The 21,720-nt window shown below is 32.3% G+C and overlaps 1 protein-coding gene across 1 annotated transcript in view; it reads right to left on the bottom strand.

Moving 5' to 3' along the window:
- Positions 1 to 2,450: 2,450 nt before the first annotated feature.
- LOC136034996 (vesicle-fusing ATPase 1-like) overlaps positions 2,451 to 21,720 on the bottom strand; it is a 267,443-nt gene continuing 248,173 nt past the window's right edge. Inside the window, exons 13-14 of the mRNA XM_065716566.1 lie at positions 10,272 to 10,430; positions 2,451 to 6,270 (exon numbers count right to left, since the gene is read on the bottom strand). Of these exons, the coding sequence (XP_065572638.1) occupies positions 6,141 to 6,270; positions 10,272 to 10,430 (289 nt within the window). The 3' untranslated portion in view covers positions 2,451 to 6,140. The remainder of the gene's footprint in view (positions 6,271 to 10,271; positions 10,431 to 21,720) is intronic.

Below are 21,720 nucleotides of genomic sequence, written 5' to 3'. Positions count from 1 at the left end.
GTGGGCTTGGATTAACTTGGGAAAATCTTGCCAGTTTAAGTAAGCTAGTTGAATTTAAGCTGGTAGGTCTACTGGGGACCATATTATGCTTTTTTTTAACCTACCCTACATTTTAAAATACCCGTAAAGGGTATAATAGCTCACGGAAGGTATAAAAAGATTAGATGGCCTTAGTCATTCATTTATTCTATAATAGCATCAGTTTCCACTCTAGTCAGCTTCCCATATTATTTGGGAAGAACTTCAAACTAACTAAAGCAATCACCAACGGTCATTGAGGCAACAGTTTCATACCTTAAGCCGTTAAATTATTTAAATATTTATTTAAATATAAAAACAAAATATAACATTGGTTATATCAGAGCCGTACAAGGATTTTTGATTTATGTAACCGCGGGGTCCAGACTGAAGCCAGGTGCCACGTGCACAAATCTTCGATCAGGTTGGTTAATTATAGGTACCCTTTCCCTCTAATACCCTTAGTCAAAAGTGCATACCCTTCATTTTCTATCCCCTTTAACAACATCGTATCCAGCTTGTCTCCTCCCAAGAGATAGTTTTTCATGTTTTAGCTAAATGACAAATTGCAAAATCTAATAATTTATCATGATTTTCCTTAAAGAAAATGACAATTTAAATCTGTTTGGACAAAAAATGACAACAAATTTTACCTTGAGTCTTGGGAGCTTACTTTTAATTCGATTCTCAAGTGACATTTGAATTTCAGATGCCAGGTGAGATGAGCAGGACGCCTGTCCTGCTTTAAGAAGAAGAAGAAGATTTTTCTTGAAGATGTGCTTTGATTTTTCTCCGATAATCCATGGGTTTTAACTTTTCCATCGCAGTCCACCACTTTGTTGTTAATTCAAAATTCAACAGACTCTTAAAAATCTTATTGTTTGCTATTTTTATGTTGTTTTTTTTTTAAACAAATTTCATTTTTGCTAGTAATAATTTTTGTTCATTTTAAGTTTCAACTTTGCTCTATATTTCCTTCAGAAAAAGTTTCTTTTTTTAATTAATCTGTGGCCGTTTTTTATTCAAATTTTAATGTAAAAGCAACACAGCAATTATCATTTTTTCTAGGGGTGGGAGCCCCTTCATACACGGAACAATTACTTCCGTTTGTTTTAAGTTTTACTGTTCCTACTTACTTTCAGCTGAAAAACTTAAAAAAACAAAATAATTTCTGATTGTTTTTCAAATAATTCTAAAAAATATTTCTTAGTAATCGCGTATATTTCTGGTATTTGTCCAAAACAGTTTATGTTTGAAAATACCCCCTAGATTGAAGACATCTCCTAGAGAGAACAGTGGTGAACAACTGCAAAAGATCATAACATGGTAAGTGTACATGTTTTTTTATTTTTCTAAGCCTGGGCTTAACTGATTGACAGACAGTTTAAATTTTCAATTTTTTCGTACTTGTTGCAAAAGCAAGTAACTCGATTACTTTTCTATGTGTTCTTGTGTTATCCTGATTAAGTTGCTGGATTTTCGTTAGATTTTTCATTTGAACTAAGATAATTGATTAGATAATATTAATCCAACCAAGAATCCGGTGAAAGTGTTGGATCTTGTGCTACATTTTAGAAGAATAGAAATTATTTGTTATGCTTGTGGCTTGTGTATTTATCTGTTAAAATTGTAGAGCAAAGTATCTGAGAATTTTCGATTATATGCTTCTCCGGATTGTAATCGACGCTTTTCATTAAAAACCTTAACATCTCATACTTATAAGTACAGAAACAAGAAACGCAATAGTTAGGCAGAGAAAATGACAGTTTTCTTTCCCTCACTCTTTGACAGTCTTGTTAATAACCTTTTTCTGAACTGAACACCTTAAAAAAAATTATTAGTTGATTAAACACAGAGGACTTGTGTTCATTTTATTATCAGAATAGCTTTCAGTCTACCTACGTGTCAGCCACCCCACCTCCAAACCCTTATATAGTCTTAGACAACTGACATAGGTTCTTTGATTTTGTTGGTTTCAAGTGACTTGAAATTGTTTTTCAATAACAGTTGGCACATAATACCAAATATACCCAAACACCCAAAAATAATACCAAAAATCAGCCAAGAAAAAAAAAAAAAAATCAGCCAGCTTGTGAACATTCGCAGACATAAAGGAAGAGCTGGGACAGAGCCAAGTGGGTAAAATTACAGTTTATTTATTACTTCGCTAGGCAAAACCCGAAGATACCACTTGATATATCTTACAGCTGATTCCAAGTATACTAATCGCTATGTCTGCATTTGTCTGAAGAAGAAGCAGCAAATCAGCTTTCGAATATCAAACTTGGATATTTCGCTGACTTTTGTGTTGGATTTTTGCTAAAAGTATCTTTCTGACACACTCCTTAAGTTTACCATAAGATGTTTCTTATTCTTCATTCGGAGTTTTTCGGTAACATTAGACAAATTTCCTAAATAGTTTTAAAGGCGCATTACAAGGGTAGGTTTTATTTCAGCTATTTTATTTTTAGATCCGATTGACAAAATCTGACAAATATCAAATTAACATAGGCATTGTATGGCAGCTTAGAGCAAAAAATACCAAAACTTAGCAACGACTAATTACAATAACAAACAAATGACAACAGGCACGTACGCAAAATTTGGGAAAAAGACGTTTAGGTGGAGAGAGGGCCAAATTCAACAAAATAGGGAAAGTAGAAAATTTATCTGAAAAATATGGATTAGGACATTTTATGAATGAGGAGGTATAAGGTTTCGTAAAAAGCCCCCCCCCCCTGCTCTGCATACATACTGACTGAATAAGCGATAAATCGCTCCCTGTAACGCCTAAAAGCCGTCTATAATATTTTCACACTTACGAAATAATTGTGAAAATTGTTTACAAAGCTCTACCCAAAGAGAAGTAAGCACGAAAAAGTGGACCAGAAGGATGAAAGTGTGATTCAACAGACCCTGGCCTGCTGTTCCTCCCTTTGAGCGCAGCTTAGAACAAACAGATTGATAATTATATCTGAAGTGTTAGATACGGTTTTTATGACAACAAAATGTAAAACACGGCTTTTAAGCGTGACATAAACGAATTAATTTGGGAATGTAATTGCATAAGGGACAACACTTACATAAAATTTTGGTTTTTGATAAGAAAAATACCAAAATATACTGAAGCTCTAGGCAGGGCCGTATCCAGGATTTTTTTTTTCGGTGTGGGGGGGGGGGGTAAAACAATTTCAAAAAACGCAAAAAAATTGTTTATATTCGTTTTTGTTACGTTTTTACGGGTCGGACAAAATTATGGGTGGGGGAGGGTTCAAACTCCCTACCCCCCTGGAAACGGCCTTGCCTATAGCTCTAGGATATTTTGCGAAAGCTTACCACATCAAACAGCTTTAAACGGAGTGGGATGGAGGTGGTGTGTTCCCTATGACACTATATAACACTAACTAGATATATTAGTATAATTTTGTTATCTAATGTTAAACTATTATCGATACTTGTTAGTTATTCATAACACACTCAAGAATTTTGATCTGAATGTAAGATCTGAGAAACCCGTTTCATAGCCACAAAGACAAGAGACAGAATGCATTGGACCTTTATGATCTGGGCTGTATATTTGCATATTTGGGAGGAGGTTAGAGTTTGGAGGGTCTGGATACAAAATGTGTTAGCTACAATTATTCTGCATATTATGAAGCAAGAATTGTTTTCTAACTTCACGCTGTCCAAATACTTTACCCCAAGCCCCCCCCCCTAATGTGCAAATATATAGCCCAAGTTATATAAGTCCAATGCATTCTGTCAAACTAAATAAGTCTTGTGGCTATGAAATATGAAAACGGTTCTTACAGATCTACAGAGAAAATTCTTGAGTGTGTTCTGAGTAACTTACAAGTACCCTTTTATCTATTGGTGTTTAACTCGGTCTTATAACTTTTACCATATTCCATCGGTATTCTGCCATATTCAATATTCCATTCAACCATGTCCTATTTCCATCACAATCCAAGCGGGGAAATTAATAACTAATTTTTGCAGAGAGTCATGCAAATTTCAGCAAAATTTTCTCCGCATGTAGTATAAAATAGGGCACATGTTATCCACTACATCGCCACTAAAACCCATTTGGAATACCACTGTTTATTATATTACTATTGAACTACATTGTATTACAACAATAAATATATTTTAACTTCAATCTATAGCAATAAAGATAAAAAGAGGATAAAAGATGAGATATCCAATATAACAAGAAAAACAGCAAAGTAAAAACAAGTCATAAATGGAAAATACAGGAGTTTAAATCTAGTTTTGTTATTTCAAAACTTTTGATTAACTCTTATAATTCCCTAATTTTGGTAAATTTTCGGAAAATTTGACTTTGCATAGAGAATACACCAACAAATAGAGACAGTTAAAACTAAAGAATGTAAATAGCCTACGTTTTAAATCAAATGGAAAAATGTAATATAAAATTAACAGTCTGTTTTAATATCATTTTGTTTTTTACTCATTTTGTTATATCTAACTTAGCATGCTTTATTTTCATTATATTTTAAAACTTTTTGCACTAATGCTGCTACCAATACTAAAAATACTAATGATTTGAAAAACAATACTCTTTATTTTTTTTAATTTAATTTTTAGCAACAAAATCCAAAAAGTAAGCTTACAGCCAAAATTGAAATTGTTTTAGTAGAAATTTTGATAAGTGTGCTAGGTTGGGTAAGTTTGGCCGTGTGGGTATTACCAATTTTTGATAAAATGGAATTTTTTTGACAAATAATGTGAGTAGATCAAGGGTGTTGAGACTTTATTATTATTCTGTGTATAATTATATATGGTGTGTTAAGTGTCATTATTACTATATTATGCGTGTTATTGTTATCCTTATGTATTATTATCATGTGTGTAAGTATTTTATTGGCATTACCCGATCAGACTTTTATTGCAATAAATATCTATCTATACACAGTAATTAAAGTGCTAGAGAGTGGTTGAGCTAACATTGTTGAAATTTGTTTTATTTATTTATCTTTTACTTATTTCGTTTATTTCTCTTAAGTTTGTTTATTTGTGAAATTTGAAGTTCCGTTTATTTCTATTTCGGATCAAATTTTGAAAATTTTTGTTTCTAACTGGTAAAATTTTGTTTAAAATAAACAAGACCTAACTGTTTATGCAAGGACACTCTTTTTCAAGGACATTAAAAAAACAAAACAAGAGAATTTTGCTGTCAATCATACGTAAAACACAAGTTTCTAGAAAACTGTCGATTTATTAGAAAGAAATTTTTTTATTTTATAACTTAGAAAGTTTAACAATTCTATCTTAACAAGAATTGCCGTATTCCTACAATAAAAGCTCAATATATGTTTTATGAATCAAAATACCCCTTTGAAAATTTCTTCGGATAGAGATTTTTCTCCGGAGCCCCTGGAGGATTCATAGGCCCATAACATTTCAGTATTGGGAGGAGGCAGATAGGCCTTTGGACACGATGATGATAGTCAAGATCGAGTGAGGTCTATCTAGGTTAGTAGAACAGATGTCGGACATCGGACCTATTGAATAGACTGAATTTACTTTAAACTATGCAAAAAACAACAAAAATATGCGATTTTAGTTAACCTTTTTTTCATCTTGAATGGGAAAATAGAGCTGGAATGTTCTCATCACTTTGATTTTGCGTTTAATGTTTTTTTAAAAGTTGACTGTCTAATATGACTTAGTTCGCAAAAGTAAAAGACATAATAACATTTTTGAAAAATTGCAGCAAAAGGGAAATTCAGCGTAAAATAATTAGTTAATAGCAATTAAATAAATAAATAAATGATTAATAGCAAAAAATTTTGCTGTTCTAAGCTGTAAAAACCTTGAAAGCAGAAAAAATTAAAAATAAATTTAAATGTCCACTTAAAATTAAAAATAAATTTGAATATATTTTAACTTATTTAAAATGAAATAACTTCTTCTTCCGCATATTATTTATGACTATTTAAATTATCTGCGTTAGACCAAAAAAAAAGAAAAAAGAAACCGATTAAACCAATTCTGGAATATGACACTACACATATTAAAGACAATTGCAATAAAGGATAAAAAGTCATATTAAAAACAGAGGGTAGCAGTAACCATAGATTCAACAGTCTAGTTTCCTCTCATCCCTGGGCCATCTCCAGGATGTCCTGCTCTTCAAGTATGTTAATAAATTTTCTGGGTCGGTCTTTTGGTTCAGCCTGACCGACAAGATCTAGGAGGGCTAGTAGCTTCTTAATACCGACACACAACCTAGAATCGAGCAGTTGATTAGGAGGTAATTTTCAAGATTTGAAAAAAGCTGTACGAGGAACATGAAGAAAAGAAGGATTAAGAATCAAATAGTAGAATAGACCAAAAAATGTTTAAGTAAGTGAAAAATAAAAAGGGGAAAGAGAAGAGACTTTTATTAATATTTGTACATAATTGGTACACTTATGTAATAATACATAATAATACATAATTAGTACAAATATGAAAAGGCTAGAAGCTTCTTGATCCCCACACACAACCTGGAATCGAGCACTTAATTAGGAGGTAATTTTCAAGATTTGAATAAAGCTGTACGAGGAACATGAGGAAAAGAAGGATTAAGAATCAAATGGTAGAATAGACCAAAAAATGTTTTAGTAAGTGAAAAATAAAAAGGGAAAGAGAAGAGACCTTTATTGATATTTATTAGTACATAATTAGTACAATTATGTAATAATACATAATAATGCACAATTAGTACAAATATAAAAAGGGGAAAGAGAAGAGTCCTTTATTGATATTAGTAAATAAAATTAGTTCATAAGAAATTCGACTTTATTTTCCCTATTTTTTTTTTATAAATTTTTGACTATTTTTTTTTTTACTAATGTTTTATTAATTTTTTCAATATTTTTTTTTTACGATTTTAAATGAAGCCGAATTTACCTACCTGATTGGCGGAACACAAAGTTGAGTCACTGCGTGTTTTCATCCCAATAATTTCAACAAAAACCCTCCACAATTCTATTCTATTTTATTATGCCTTAAAATAAAAATTTAATCTTATATACCAGTATGTATGCATACACGTTACACGACACGTGGTTTAAATCCCCTACTTCTAATTATAGTTCTTGAGAATTTAATTTTTTTTATTGAAAATTTCATTTCATTTATTCTATTATCCTTTATTTTGCACTGGAATGAGATGGTGCGGTTTTATACCCATTTGGTTGCGCACAAGTTTAACCAAGTGCGTAGTTTTATGCGCAAATTCTAATAATAGTTCTCAAAAATTTGTGTTTCATTTCATTTCATTTATTTTTTCATTTGTTTTACTGAAACGTAATATTTTCTAGCTGTTTCATTACCTATGACGTGACTTCAACCCCCTCCCCATTCTGACAATAGTTCTTACCAAATTTCATTCTATTTTACTAATTTTATTTTGTTTTAATATACATTTGAATGAAGTGTAATGTTATGTACCTGTTTTGTTGCACATAAGTTCAACCCAGTAAATTCTTTCATCCCTATAGTTTTAGCAACAGTTCATAAACAATCTAATTTCATTTTATTTATTATATTTGACATTTTTTTTCGCTATTCTTGTTTAGTGACATACCTTTGCAACCTTAATTTTCATTATCTAACTTGATTTTATTATGTCCGGTACTTGATTTGGGAAAAATTACTGCATTCAGCTAAAATTCAAAATGATGACACGGCTTGTGGGGAAGGGGGTGTTTTTTCAGAGGGACAAATTTATATTAGGAGGAAAGTAGATGCCTTGCATGCGAAACAAAGCTTGCAAAGGCCCACAAACAACGATAGGGAAAAAATCAACGAAATAAATAAAATGATACTGAATTGTTTCATGAATTTACTCAAATAAGGTTCATAGTTCGTTAGCACAATATAAACTAATACGATACTATATCGTATTAGTTCGATAATACAATACGAGTACGATAAGAACTAATTCTACAAAATGCTCATTTATAAGTTTTGAACGGTGCACTGATTTTGCAAACTTCATTGTTGAAAAAAAGAATTCACAACAAGTTATGTCGAAGGAGCTTTTCTTAAATTTTGGCACTTTGAATTTGGCACTAGTTTCCAAAGACATTTGCGGATTGTTCTTATTTTTGATACGTTTTTAGGCTTTGCTCCTCTTCAGGTTCTCATAATTCCATTGCTTTTGCAAATGTTATTTAGAACAACTTTAATTTTTGTCTCAAGGCATTATGATAATGCCATTAAATATGATGGCAAAAATTATTTCCTTTATTTTCATTTTAATGAAAATGAATTCTATTTCAAAGATTTTCTAGAGTTTTTATAGCCGAATATGCACAGTAATGGCCAAGCAGCTTTTCTTAAACTGGGTGCTTAGATTATGGCATCAGTTTCCAAAACTCATTTTCAAGACTGTGTTCCTGTTGAAGTTCTATTCGCTCCACTTTTTTTGCCATTCTCATTTAGAATAGCTCTTATTTTTTACTCAAGAAATTATGATGGTATGTTTCCATTATATTTCATTTATTTTCATTGAATGAAAAAAATTCTATTCCAATCAATTTATATTGTTTTTTCATTTTTTTTCGAGAGCCACACTCCTTCTTTCAAAGAGCTGCATGCAGCCTACAAGCCACGATTTGGCTGTGCATAACCGTTTGCTTACTAGGTAAACTCAGTAGAATTTACGAAATACACTTTACTGTTTTGAATAATTTTCATTGTTTAAACAATAAAGGTACGAGGTTTTGAAGATCTAATTTGAGAATTTAGGCAAAACATTCTCAAAAACCCGTTAGACAAAAATTAAGCTAATCTAAGGTCCTTGGTAAGCCACTTGGACTGTTTATTTCGATCTTCTTTTTTTTCTAATAGTAGAAGACAGTATTATGGAAAATTAAAAAATGCACCGTCAATAGCGGCTGTATAGTTCAATAGTATGAATTATGCGGGGACAAAATGCTCGATATTTTTTACTTTCTTATGTTTTTGACCCTGAAAGATTTTCATATACATTGAAGTACAAATTTAATCAAACTGCCTCTTTTATATTTAACAGAGACTTCAATTCGTAGTAACAAACTATAAATTAAACTGTGACTCTCCTCAATAGATGTCAAAACTCTAAAAAACTAAATTTTGACTACTATGTATGTACCAGCAAAATCTAATGTTTATGCTGATTTCAATTATGCCAAATTCTTTAATTGTAAATTTGCTCCAAAAAAATTGCTAGTTGTTCTTTGTCTAAATTTGATTTTATTTGTCAATTTGCTGTATTATTTAGTTATTGTCAAAATCTGTACAAAAAAAGAAAACAAAGACAAAATGACGTTAATAACGTAAAAAAGTCAGAAAATTTTAACAGAAAAACAAACCAAGGATTAAGCAGCTACGTCCTAAACAGCTAAAACTCTAAACAAGAATTTTGAAATTTAATTCAAGAATTTAAAGAATAGTTGATCAAAAACCTGTTAAACAAAATCTAAGTTAATCTGAGATTAGGGAAGCCGCTTGGAGCAATACGGTTTATTTGTTTGTACATTTTTTATCTTAGTACCACTTTTGTAAAATAAATATCCCACTTCTTTGGCTACTTCTTTCATCAAACTTGTCCAAAGAATTATGTCGTTCAGTAACAGAACTTAAAAATTAAGCAATTCAATAAAAATTTTGCCATATATATATATATATATATATATATATATATATATATATATATATATATATATATATATATATATATATATATATATATATATATATATATAACGTCTTCAAGAAGACGTGGAGATTTCAAGCCATTAAAAAACCTCAAGTGCTCTACCTCTTCGAGTCCCTGAATATTATTTGATTTTGTTTAATTTTATCTCGATGCCCAGTAGATACATCTCCGGTCAACGTTCGAAGAGCCCGATTCTACAATTTAAACAGTGACGTTTTGGAAATCATGTATAGAAGCAAGATAGAATAAAGAAAAAAGAATTACCTCAGATCCAGAGCTTTTCTCAATCGGTCTTTTTTCGATCTTTTATTTTTTTTTATCTTTTTGATAAATTCGATAAATTATTTTTTAATTGCCGTATCGTTCAACTATTTTATGAGGAGCAGAGAAAAAATAATTTGTCCTTTAATTCAAAATTCTGAGTCCCATTAACAACCTTTCACCCCATAAAAAAACCTTTCCCTGAAAGCTGCGACTCGATCTACCAGTCATTTATCGGCACCGGCCAACACTACTGACAATATAAAATAGAAGTTACCTTCTTTGACCAATTTCTTTCCTTATTTGCTTGATGTCTTCACTACTAAATACGTCACTGTTTTCAAGGACATTGACAATTTCATCCACTTGTCTTATATTTGGGACATGCAGGACAGCAGTAAATGCAGACACCATTCCTAATTCCTCTAAAATCGACCTGCAAAACAGAAGCAATACAACATCAGCGACATCTTTTTTTTCGAAAGGGATTTAAAGTGCCAATAACAAGAGGAAATGAAATTTGACCGTTTTAAGTGAAGACTTACATAACCAGTGGACCTCTATATGCAGTTAGGCAGGCAGTAGCCGGCACCAAGTTTAAAAAAAAGAAATGTGAGTGAAAAAATCAGCAAAAAAAAAGTTAAAAACGTATGCCATAAATCAGTTTAAAAAGTTTAGCTTCCTTCTAAAGGTATAGTTGTCTTCAAGAATCAATATATTGTTAATGAATGAGTTTTTACGGATTAAAGGCGTAAAGTAGCCAGCGCCAAATTTAAAAAAAGAAACGTGGGTGAAAAAAAAAACAGCAAAAAATAAGTTAAAATGTATGCCACAAATCAGTTTAAAAAGTTTAGCTTCCTTCTAAATGTATAGTTGTCTTCGAGAATCAGTATATTGTTAATGATTGAGTTTTTACGGATTAAAGGCATTATCAGACTCAACTGCTTAGTTGAAGACTAACATAGAAACATCCACAAGAAAACCACTGGCTACCACAGAAAAATCAGACTACCACAAGAAAAATCTGAGGAGATTGCAGTTTCAGTATCAACAGACCTATGGTGGGACCAAGGGGTAAAAATGTTTCATTTTAATATTTTTTATTTTGGTATCTTTAGTTTTGATATCTTCGTGACTTGAAGTACATTATTTTCTAGCTCCTTCATGAATCAAATTTGATGCTTCTATAGAAGTAAGTGATGAAATCGGGTCAGTTTGAGAGGTTAAATACTCCTTCCTCCTTGAAGCATCATACTTACCACCCTAAACGGAAAAAGACAGCATTTGCTTACGCTTTGCCGAATCTGTCATCAAACGCAACTGTACCCAGGACATATCAGTAGAGTTTTACTACCCCATCTCCCCGCTTAGTCCCCTCATTTGTCCAAGTTTATTCACAGATCTGTGCCCCTACAGAGAAGCGCAAAAGCATTTTAATTTCGTCGATAACGGAACATAGTACCAAATAATATAATAAGAAAATTAACCTTAGTTTCTTGAAATTTTCATTTTTTTAGTGAAGATTCCGGAAGCTACAAAGTCAGCGGAACTAATAGTTTTTAATCCCTATGTTTTTTTCCCCATTTCCTTTGCTTTTTCCTTTCAACTATAGTATTGACCGTGGACCAAGTGCTAAAATCTGCTTGTATATTTAGAAAGAGGCTACTTTTTGGCCACTAAAGATGTCCTGAAATTCAAACATTGTTTGGTTATGTACTTGTCTGTCTTAAACGATAAAGTCTATATCAAAAAGTATGGGAAACATAGTCAACAATGGATAAATTTTTCATTCTAACTGGTGCTAGTGTCGAAAAAAAAATATCAAACGCTATCTAGCATTTGACATTTTTTTACCCTTAACTGTGGTATGATTGTTGTTTTTGGCATATTAAAAGTAAGAAGGGGGGTTAAGAAAGCGGAATTATGTTACCTGTAGGCAGGGCCATACCTATGAGTTTCTTATTTCTTTTGGAGGAGGGGGCAAAAAGCTTTAAAAATGAATCAACAATTTGCTTTTATACATTTGTGTTACGTTTTTACAAGTTGGACATTTTTTTTGGGGGGGGGGGGGGGTGGGTTCAAACACTCTAGCCCACACCTCCGAATACGTCCCTACTAGTAGGCCTAACTGCTTGAAATCAACTACCCTACTTAGCCTGCCAGGATTTTTTCAAGCTAATCTAGGCCTACCCAGTCCAGGCTAGATTGTGGCTTTAAATCATTTTGGAAAACTGAAATTACCAGTTGCGGATAAATTTCAGCTTTAATCCCATAATATTACATATTAATTATATCAGTTACCGAATTTAGTCGAAACTATATTCTTCTTAAATGAGGTCACTAGACGCTAAAATGTCAGTAGCGCTAGAAGTCTTAAATCCCCACCTTCCTAAGTTAAATTGCCGATAATCCCACCCCTTTTTAAGCTTTCCATTTTCATTAGCCTATACTAACACGTTAAAAAAAAAAGTTTTGCAGGTCTTAATGTGATAGCACAAGCTTTGGCTAATTACCAGAGGGTTAGTGGGGTCGATTCAAACCAACGACATTTTTATCTGAAGTTTTCCGTTTAAATCGTACTTGGAGATAAATCTCAGAAAGCAAGCTTTCAGATCTAATTTTACTTTCCTGCAATATTTCACTTTCATGGCGATGATTTGCCTTAAAAGGGATTTTCCATTTATGTCGTGATGGGTGGATCACGTTTAAATCTAAAACAAAAATAAAACACACACACACACACACACACATATATTTATATATATATATATATATATATATATATATATATATATATATATATATATATATATATATATATATATATATATACATATATATATATATATATATATATATATATATATATATATATATATATATATATATATATATATATATATATATATATATATATATTGTAACTAAATTGAGTACAAAAATGAAATCAAATGTTCCGTAAAATGTCTTTTTCACCTGAATAAATTCCAAGTGGTAACACAGGATTTAATTGAAAATTACTTTTCTCAGTGGCGTAATTCGATCCATAATTTGGAGATGATCCAAGATGTCAACAGGAATATATTTACCTTGACTCACAAAGAAAAAAAAACAAACGATTTCGTCCCAAGGTTTCTGTAAAGGACCTCCTGTGCCCTTTCTCGAGTTTTGCCAGCGAACCATTGAATTATACTTTTCAAGTACTTTTTTGTAGAGGATTATAAAAGTGAACCACTGAGCTACAGGATGAAAATGAATAAAGAACTGCCGGAACACGGTCAAAACATAACTCAAGACATTGATGCAAAATAAATCACAACATAAAGTCAGCCCGGTTGCTTGTCATGAGAGTAGGCGGCAGAGGACGGCAGAGCTTAGTCTAAAGAAGTCTGCATGATCTCTGATGCCGAGCCACACTTAAATATTTTTAAGTTGTGCCAAAAATGCGCTTTAAGCTGTAAAGCAAAGCATAAAAATATAGTTATCATTGACAAGTCATGCTACGAAACAGTAATCTTGAGAGTCTGGAATTTCGCGGTTTCACTGATATTCTTACTATCAAAAGCAAGAATCGTTAATTCATATTAATTATACAGGCACATACTACGGTGCTAAAACCAAAAAAGTACCTGAGTTTTTAAATCTATTTTAGCCTATTTTTTATAAATAACCAAAGCAGAAAAAAACTTCTTGAAGAGGTATGGTCAACAAAGAAATTAATACAACATTTGAACTCTCGTTGCTTATGCCGTCATATATAAAGGGTAACAAGGCGCTATGCTCTAACTAGAAAGGTATATCCCTCAGGTATGTCACCACGCAATGAAGGTCTTATGCACAATCGTCCTCAACCGCGTCAGGGATACCCGAGACAAGCAGACACGATTAAACCAAGGAGGTTTTAGGACTTGTAGAGATGTTAAGAAAATATAGTAACCCTCCACCTGATTGTGCAACAGAGCGAGAGAATTAATTGCCTATCACCATCACCTTCATCAATTTTGTTGTCAATTTTGATTCCCTCATTTGGGCCCAAGCTATGGAATATCACGGCGATGACAGTGCCCGAGTTGAACTGATCAAGATAGCCAAAGGGTCCTATGAGTCTACTTTCACAGGCTCTCTTTGTCTATATCAAAGACAGGATGATGGCGAATTAACTTTGCACACACAAAAGGCTTTGTTATCGGTCAGAGAAAAAAAAACCCAATTGCCTCGACATATCACGACTTCACAGACGATGTGGATTTAATGAGCAACTCGTTGATGGAATTTTAAAAGATAGTTAATGAGGTTAATCATGTACCACGAGGAAAGAAGGCTTCACGATCAGCAGGTTCAAGACAAAATCTTGAAATCAAACGCCCCCAAGCACCCATATATGCAGCTAGAGGGCGGCAAAACCATTGAGACCGTTAGAAACTAGAACAGTGCCATATTTTCACCAGTATTACCAAGTTGAACAATGAAAACAATAAGCACAACTAATTCGCTACATTTGACAATGGTTTTCATTCGTGGAATAATGTCATTTAAATAATGTCATTTGAATAATTCGTGGAATAATGCCGTGTGTGTTTTAGCTTACTTTTTTTTAACCGATTTTTCAACCACTTAACCAGTGTTTTAAATTTAACACACCCTCTCTTGTAAACTCCTGAAGATATAGATTCGAGCTTAGATTTTGGGAATGAAATCTAACTAAGTTCTAGTAACATAAATAGACACTCTTCATCAATCTTTTCAGATTTTTTATTAAAATTAAATAAAAAAAAAGTTTGACTCTTTGCCACAATTCTACTTTTTAAAACAATTAAAAACTTTCAGTTAAAAAACTAGTTTTTTTTATTTAATTTCTGAATGTTTTTGATTTAATGCATGTTTGATTTTGGCTCGCCACACATAAATTATTAAAGTACAATTTGCATATTAATTCTTTTTTTGGCTAAATGGCTTTCTCTTAGTTTTGATCAGACGACTTTGATAAATAAGGGGTGGGGAAGGAGGCCTAGTTGCCCTCCAATTTTTCGGTTACTTAAAAAGGCAACTAGAACTTTTAATTTTTAACGAACGTTTTTATTAGTAAAAAATATACGTAACTTAAGAATTAACTTACGTAACAAACTTTTATATTCTTATATGTTTACTAGCTGTTGGGGTGGCGCTTCGCGCCACCGCAACACCTAGTTGGTGGGGCGCTTCGCGCCCCCCAAGCCCCCCGCTCGCGTAAGTCGTTACGCGCCATATTGGTTACGCGCCATTGTAGTCCCTGTGTCCCACCTGTGAATAGATATATATATATATATATATATATATATATATATATATATATATATATATATATATATATATATATCTATCTATCTATATATATAAAAATAAGTTGTCTGTCTGTGGATGTGTGGATGGATCAGGTGACGTCACCTGAAAAAACTGGATCAGGTGACAAAACTGAAAACTGAAAAAACTAAAAAAAGGCAAAAACTACAAAAAAAACTAAAAACTAATAAAAAAAAATAAAAAAGCTAAAAAACTAAAAAAACTAAAAAAAGGCAAAAACTACAAAAAAAACTAAAAACTAATAAAAAAGCTAAAAAACTAAAAAAACTAAAATAAGGCAAAAACTACAAAAAAAACTAAAAACTAATAAAAAAAATAAAAAAGCTAAAAAACTAAAAAAACTAAAAAAACTAAAAAAAGGTAAAAAACTAAAAAAACTAAAAACTAAAAAAAAACTAAAAAAAAGGAAAAAACTGAAAAATAAGCTAAAATAAAGGTAAAAACCAATAAAAAACTAAAAAAAAAACTGAAAAAACTAAAAAAAGGCAAAAACTACAAAAAAAACTAAAAACTAATAAAAAAAAGTAAAAAAGCTAAAAAACTAAAAAAACTAAAAAAAACTAAAAAAAGGTAAAAAACTAAAAAAAATAAAAAATAAAAAAAAAATAAAAAAAAGGAAAAAACTGAAAAATAAGCTAAAATAAAGGTAAAAACCAATAAAAAACTAAAAAGAAAAAAAGAAAAAACTAAAAAAAAATTTTCATCTAAAAAACTAAAAAAAACTAAAAAAGGTAAAAACTAAAAGAACTAAAAAAGAAAAAAATAAATGACGACACTCAAAGAGAAAGCGACCAGGACAAAAGGAATGTTCGATTAGCAATCAACAAAGCACCGGGACACAGGGAGTATAAATGACGACCAGGACATGAGTAAAAAAAAAACTAACAAAACTAAAAAGAAGGTAAAAACTACAAAAAAACTAAAAAGAAAAAAACTAAAAAAAGGCAAAAACTACAAAAAAAACTAAAAACTAATAAAAAAGCTAAAAAACTAAAAAAACTAAAAAAAGGCAAAAACTACAAAAAAAACTAAAAACTAATAAAAAAAATAAAAAAGCTAAAAAACTAAAAAAACTAAAAAAAACTAAAAAAAGGTAAAAAGCTAAAAAAACTAAAAACTAAAAAAAAAACTAAAAAAAAGGAAAAAACTGAAAAATAAGCTAAAATAAAGGTAAAAACCAATAAAAAACTAAAAAAAAAACTGAAAAAACTAAAAAAAGGCAAAAACTACAAAAAAAACTAAAAACTAATAAAAAAAGTAAAAAAGCTAAAAAACTAAAAAAACTAAAAAAACTAAAAAAAGGTAAAAAAAATAAAAAATAAAAAAAAACTAAAAAAAAGGAAAAAACTGAAAAATAAGCTAAAATAAAGGTAAAAACCAATAAAAAACTAAAAAGAAAAAAAGGAAAAAACTAAAAAAAATTTTCATCTAAAAAACTAAAAAAAACTAAAAAAGGTAAAAACTAAAAGAACTAAAAAAGAAAAAAATAAATGACGACACTCAAAGAGAAAGCGACCAGGACAAAAGGAATGTTCGATTAGCAATCAACAAAGCACCGGGACACAGGGAGTATAAATGACGACCAGGACATAAGTAAAAAAAAAAACTAACAAAACTAAAAAGAAGGTAAAAAAATAAACTAAAAAAGAAAAAAAAAGGAAAAAAATAAAGGAGAAAAACAAAACTAAAAAACGAATGTATATACAGACCGGGACACCGGGATACAAATGACGACCGGGACACAGGGAATATAAATGACGACCGGGACACAGGGACACAACTACAACGGGGACACCGGGGGAAACAGGGGGATATAAATGACGACCGGGACACCGGGACAGGGAATGGTCGATTAGCAATCACCATCAACAAAGCTCAAGGGCAATCATTAGAATCATGAGGTATAGATCTGAATACAGATTGTTTTCCCATGGACCATTATATGTTGCATGTTCAAGAGTCGGTAAACCTGACAATCTATTTATATGCAAAGACAATGGGACAGCAAAGAATGTTGTATATTCGCAAGTTTTACGTAGTTAAAACCATATATATATATATATATATATATATATATATATATATATATATATATATATATATATATATATATATATATATATATATATATATATATATATATATATATATATATATCTATATTCACAGGTGGGACATAGGGACACAACTACAATGGCGCGTAACTATTATGGCGCGTAACGACTTACGCGCGCGGGGGGGCTTGGGGGGGGGGCGCGAAGCGCCCCCACCAACTAGGTGTTGGGGTGGCGCGAAGCGCCACCCCAACAGCTAGTATATATATATATATATATATATATATATAACTACGTAAAACATGCGAATATACAACATTCTTCGCTGTCCCATTGTCTATGCATATAAACAGATTGTCAGGTTTACTGACTCTTGAACATGCAACATATAATTGTCCATGGGAAAAACAATGTGTGTTCAGATCTATACCTCATTATTCTATTGATGTGTCCCTGTGTCCCGGTCGTCATTTATATTCCCTGTGTCACGGTCGTCATTTGCGTCCCGGTCTGTAATTCCTATTCGAACAATCCCTGTGTCCCGGTCGTCATTTATATATCCCGCCTGTGCCCCCGGCGTCCCCGTTGTAGTTGTGTCCCTGTTTCCCGGTCGTCATTTATATTCCCTGTGTCCCGGTCGTGATTTGTGTCCGGGTGTCCCAGTCTGTAATTTCTCTTTGAGGTTCCCGGTCGTCATTTATATTCCCTGTGTCCCGGTCGTCATTTGTGTCCCGGTGTCCCAGTATGTAATTTCATCAGTTGACAAACATGACGTCAGTCGACAAACAACTTCATGGCACATACAGCTCAATCCTTATAATGACGTCAGTCGACAAACATGACGTCAGTCGACACACAAACATGACGTCACTCGACACACACACACACACACAGACAACTTATTTTTACTCTACACTTCCCAATAACCATTACTGTATGCAAACACTGGTCTAAGTTTGTAATTGCAGCCCCTCCCCCAGGGACTGTGGGGGAGTAATTCATCCCCAAAGACATAGTTGTTATGGTTTTCGACTATGCAGAACGAAATGGCTATCTCAAAATTTTGATCAGTTGACTTTGGGGAAAAATGAGCGTGGGAGGGGGCCTAGGTGCCCTCCAATTTTTTGGTCACTTAAAAAGGGCACTAGAACTTTTCATTTCCGTTAGAATGAGCCCTCTTGCGACATTCTAGGACCACTTGGTCGATACGATGACCCCTGGTATAAAAACAAACACGCACCCGTGATCTGTCTTCTGGCAAAAAATGCAAAATTCCACAAAATTCTATGACTTTTAGGGCGTGTTTCCCCCTATTTTCAAAATAAGGCAAATTTCCTCAGGCGCATAACTTCTGATGACAAAGACTAAATTTCATGAAACTTATATATTTAAAATCAGCATGAAAATCCGATTATTTTGATGTATCTTTTAGCATCAAAATTCCGTTTTCTAGAGTTTCGTCTACTATTGAGCCGGGTCGCTCCTTATACAGTTCGTTACCACGAACTATTAGATAAAAAAAGTAGTTACATTTTTGTTTTTCTTCGAATCGTAACCACAAATAGTTTCGTAAGATCCGTTAACATTTGTAGGGTTTTAAAGATTACTGGATCTTATATATACCATAGCAGGTTTTAGAGACAAAGAAAAACTTTCAAACAAAAGAAGAAAAAAACATTTGATGAGGCTTGAATCCGCACAAGCAGATATTTAAAATGTAAAACAAGAAGATAATGAGGAATTTTCTGAAGATTGTGCCCAAAATAAACCTATGCAATTTTTTCGGCTACATGACTCATAGCCGTCTTCAACAAAATACAATGCACATGCCAAAACAATGAAACGAATAACAACCTAGTTTACTAAAAAACTTTTTGATAAAACAACGATGAACTAAAAACCACAACAAATCTAAAATTTGCAAATAACCTTAGCCTTATTACCTTCTAAAGGGTCAGGTAAGACCAAGGTTGGCACCCCGGTGAAAAAAAAAACACTTTATTTTAATGATTTTTTAGGTTTATTTAGTGATTTTCTTCAATAGTCTAGTGATTTATGTGTGACTTAGTGAATTTTTTGTTTAAGCAATATAAGAAATCACTAGAAATAGTGATAAATCACTAGGAGGGGCAACCCTGGCTAAGACTCTAATGGACTTTGTATGACGGAAAGGCAGTTTGGTCATCAACATTATTTATATATATTTAAAGCAAGAATAAAATAAATTGAGGAAAACAGATCAGCTCTTTCAGTAAACTAACTAAAAAAAAATATAAATCCATATATGCGCATAATCACGATACTCACTTGCAGAGGGAGGGGGGAGAGGGAGGGGTAACCAGCGAACAAGTATTTTGCATCCTAGCCTTTTACTTTTCTAATACCTTTTTAAAAACTGGCTGATTTGCAAGGACGTATCTGTTACCAGGAGTCAGAGGAGGTCAAACTGGATTGCACTGAAAAACGTGTTCTTCCAGTGTCCCAGTGTCAAACGTAATTGCATAGTGACTAATTCAACAGTTTTTGGTAACTACTTTCTTTAATATTTAATTGATATTCAAATAACAGTCTAAAAAGAAGAGTTGGAACAACAACATACCTCAGTTGCCTTTTCTATCTACAAAAATGGCACAAGTTTCACCTCTAAAATTTTTGACAAATTAAACCACTGTTGAATTAAGCAATTAGTAACAAATAATTAGGTACGACTGTGGTGTTTGGAATAACAACTTTATATTGGAATTTCAGCATGAGAGTCTTCCAGGGTACTACAGTCCCTGTATAATAATTTGTTTGCACCCAACAAAATTTGAAAGAATTAAATTATCTATTTTCCTAGTTCGCACCATAGAAGAAGGAAATAACAATAAATAGCTTGAAATCACTTATAGCGTTTTAATGCTTACACATGCATATCTACATAACAAGGGGGGTCTTTTTCATATCGTAACTGGACCTTATTAATGTTAATATTAATCTATCGATGCATTCATCAAGCATTTCAGTAAAAAACATTTGCTCATTAACACCGTCTTCCTCCCCCCAAAAATTGTCGTAATGCAATCTCGTTTTCTAACATGAACTAAGCTGGTGTTAATGGCACAAAAATGTAATTTTTGGGTTTTTTCTTCTTCCTCTTCTTCTTCTTCCTTTTTGACAAGGAGTTTTCTTTTGAAAATCTTTAAAGTAGTCACGTAAGTAGCGCCCCTATAATAACGTTCCTATCATACCATCAGGGTAGCCACCCCATAGTGATTTACCACTATTTCTAGAGATTTTTTTATATTGCCTAAAAAGAAAAAACGCTAAATCACCGCATAAATCGCTAGATTATTGAAGAAGATAGCTAAATCAACGAAACAATCACTAAAATGCAGTGACTTTTTTTCACCATGTGGCATCATTACATTGTCAGCTGAATTTAAAGAATGAAATATTGATTGCTTTTTTTTTACCACTGATGAGGGAATATTGAGATACATTATATTTTTCTCCGCGCGTGTGTTTATTTTTGTGTCCCATACTGGGATGGCCTTTTTGATTCTCTCTTTTATTTGCTGAAGAAAAATTTAACTAAAAAAGTTACAGTCCTTAAAATGCTTTATTAAAGTTGGAAAAGTCTGCCTAGATAAAGTTAGTTTTTAGCGCGAGCGTCTTCCTAGGTAGGCTACTACAGTCCCTGTATCGTAACTTTTTTGCACCGAACGGAATATGAAACAGTTAAATAATCGAGTTTCCGAATTCGCAGCATAGGAGAAGGAAATAACAATAAAGAGCTTGAAATCACTTATCGCATTTTAACCCTTGCTCATATACATATATTTACATAACAAAAAGGTTTCTTTTCATATCAAAACTGGACCTTATTATTCTCTGTGTCAAAACCTTGTATAAAGTAGTCCAAGATAAGATCCAGTCTTCTACCAATGTTACCGTGCAGCCGATTTTTTCCATAGTCCCAAGGGATAGTAAGTGCAAAAAGAAAACTGACATGCTTTAAAAGTTATTTTCTACCCCACCAAACTGAAGCGACGTTATTCGGTTACGCAAGTTCTTGCAAAATTATGAAGATGTACACGCCCTCTAGTTTAGTGATCGCGAAAACGTATCCAGGTTAATAATAATTGGCCGAAAAAATCGCGGCTTACATGGGAGTTTAATCCAAGATTCTCTGATAACTGGCCAGAGCGAAGGCCGGATCCTTTAGCCCTGGATAGTTTTTCATCGTATAAAAAAATATCCTACTAGTTGCTAAGTTTAAAAGCCTTCCAAGGTCTTATTTTTATAGTAATACATAAAAGTAATACATTTTATTTTTCTCTTCAAAAGGCG

Source organism: Artemia franciscana, chromosome 13 (assembly GCF_032884065.1).
Source record: "Artemia franciscana chromosome 13, ASM3288406v1, whole genome shotgun sequence".
Taxonomy (NCBI): domain Eukaryota; kingdom Metazoa; phylum Arthropoda; class Branchiopoda; order Anostraca; family Artemiidae; genus Artemia; species Artemia franciscana.
This window is presented reverse-complemented; position numbering and strand designations above follow the sequence as displayed.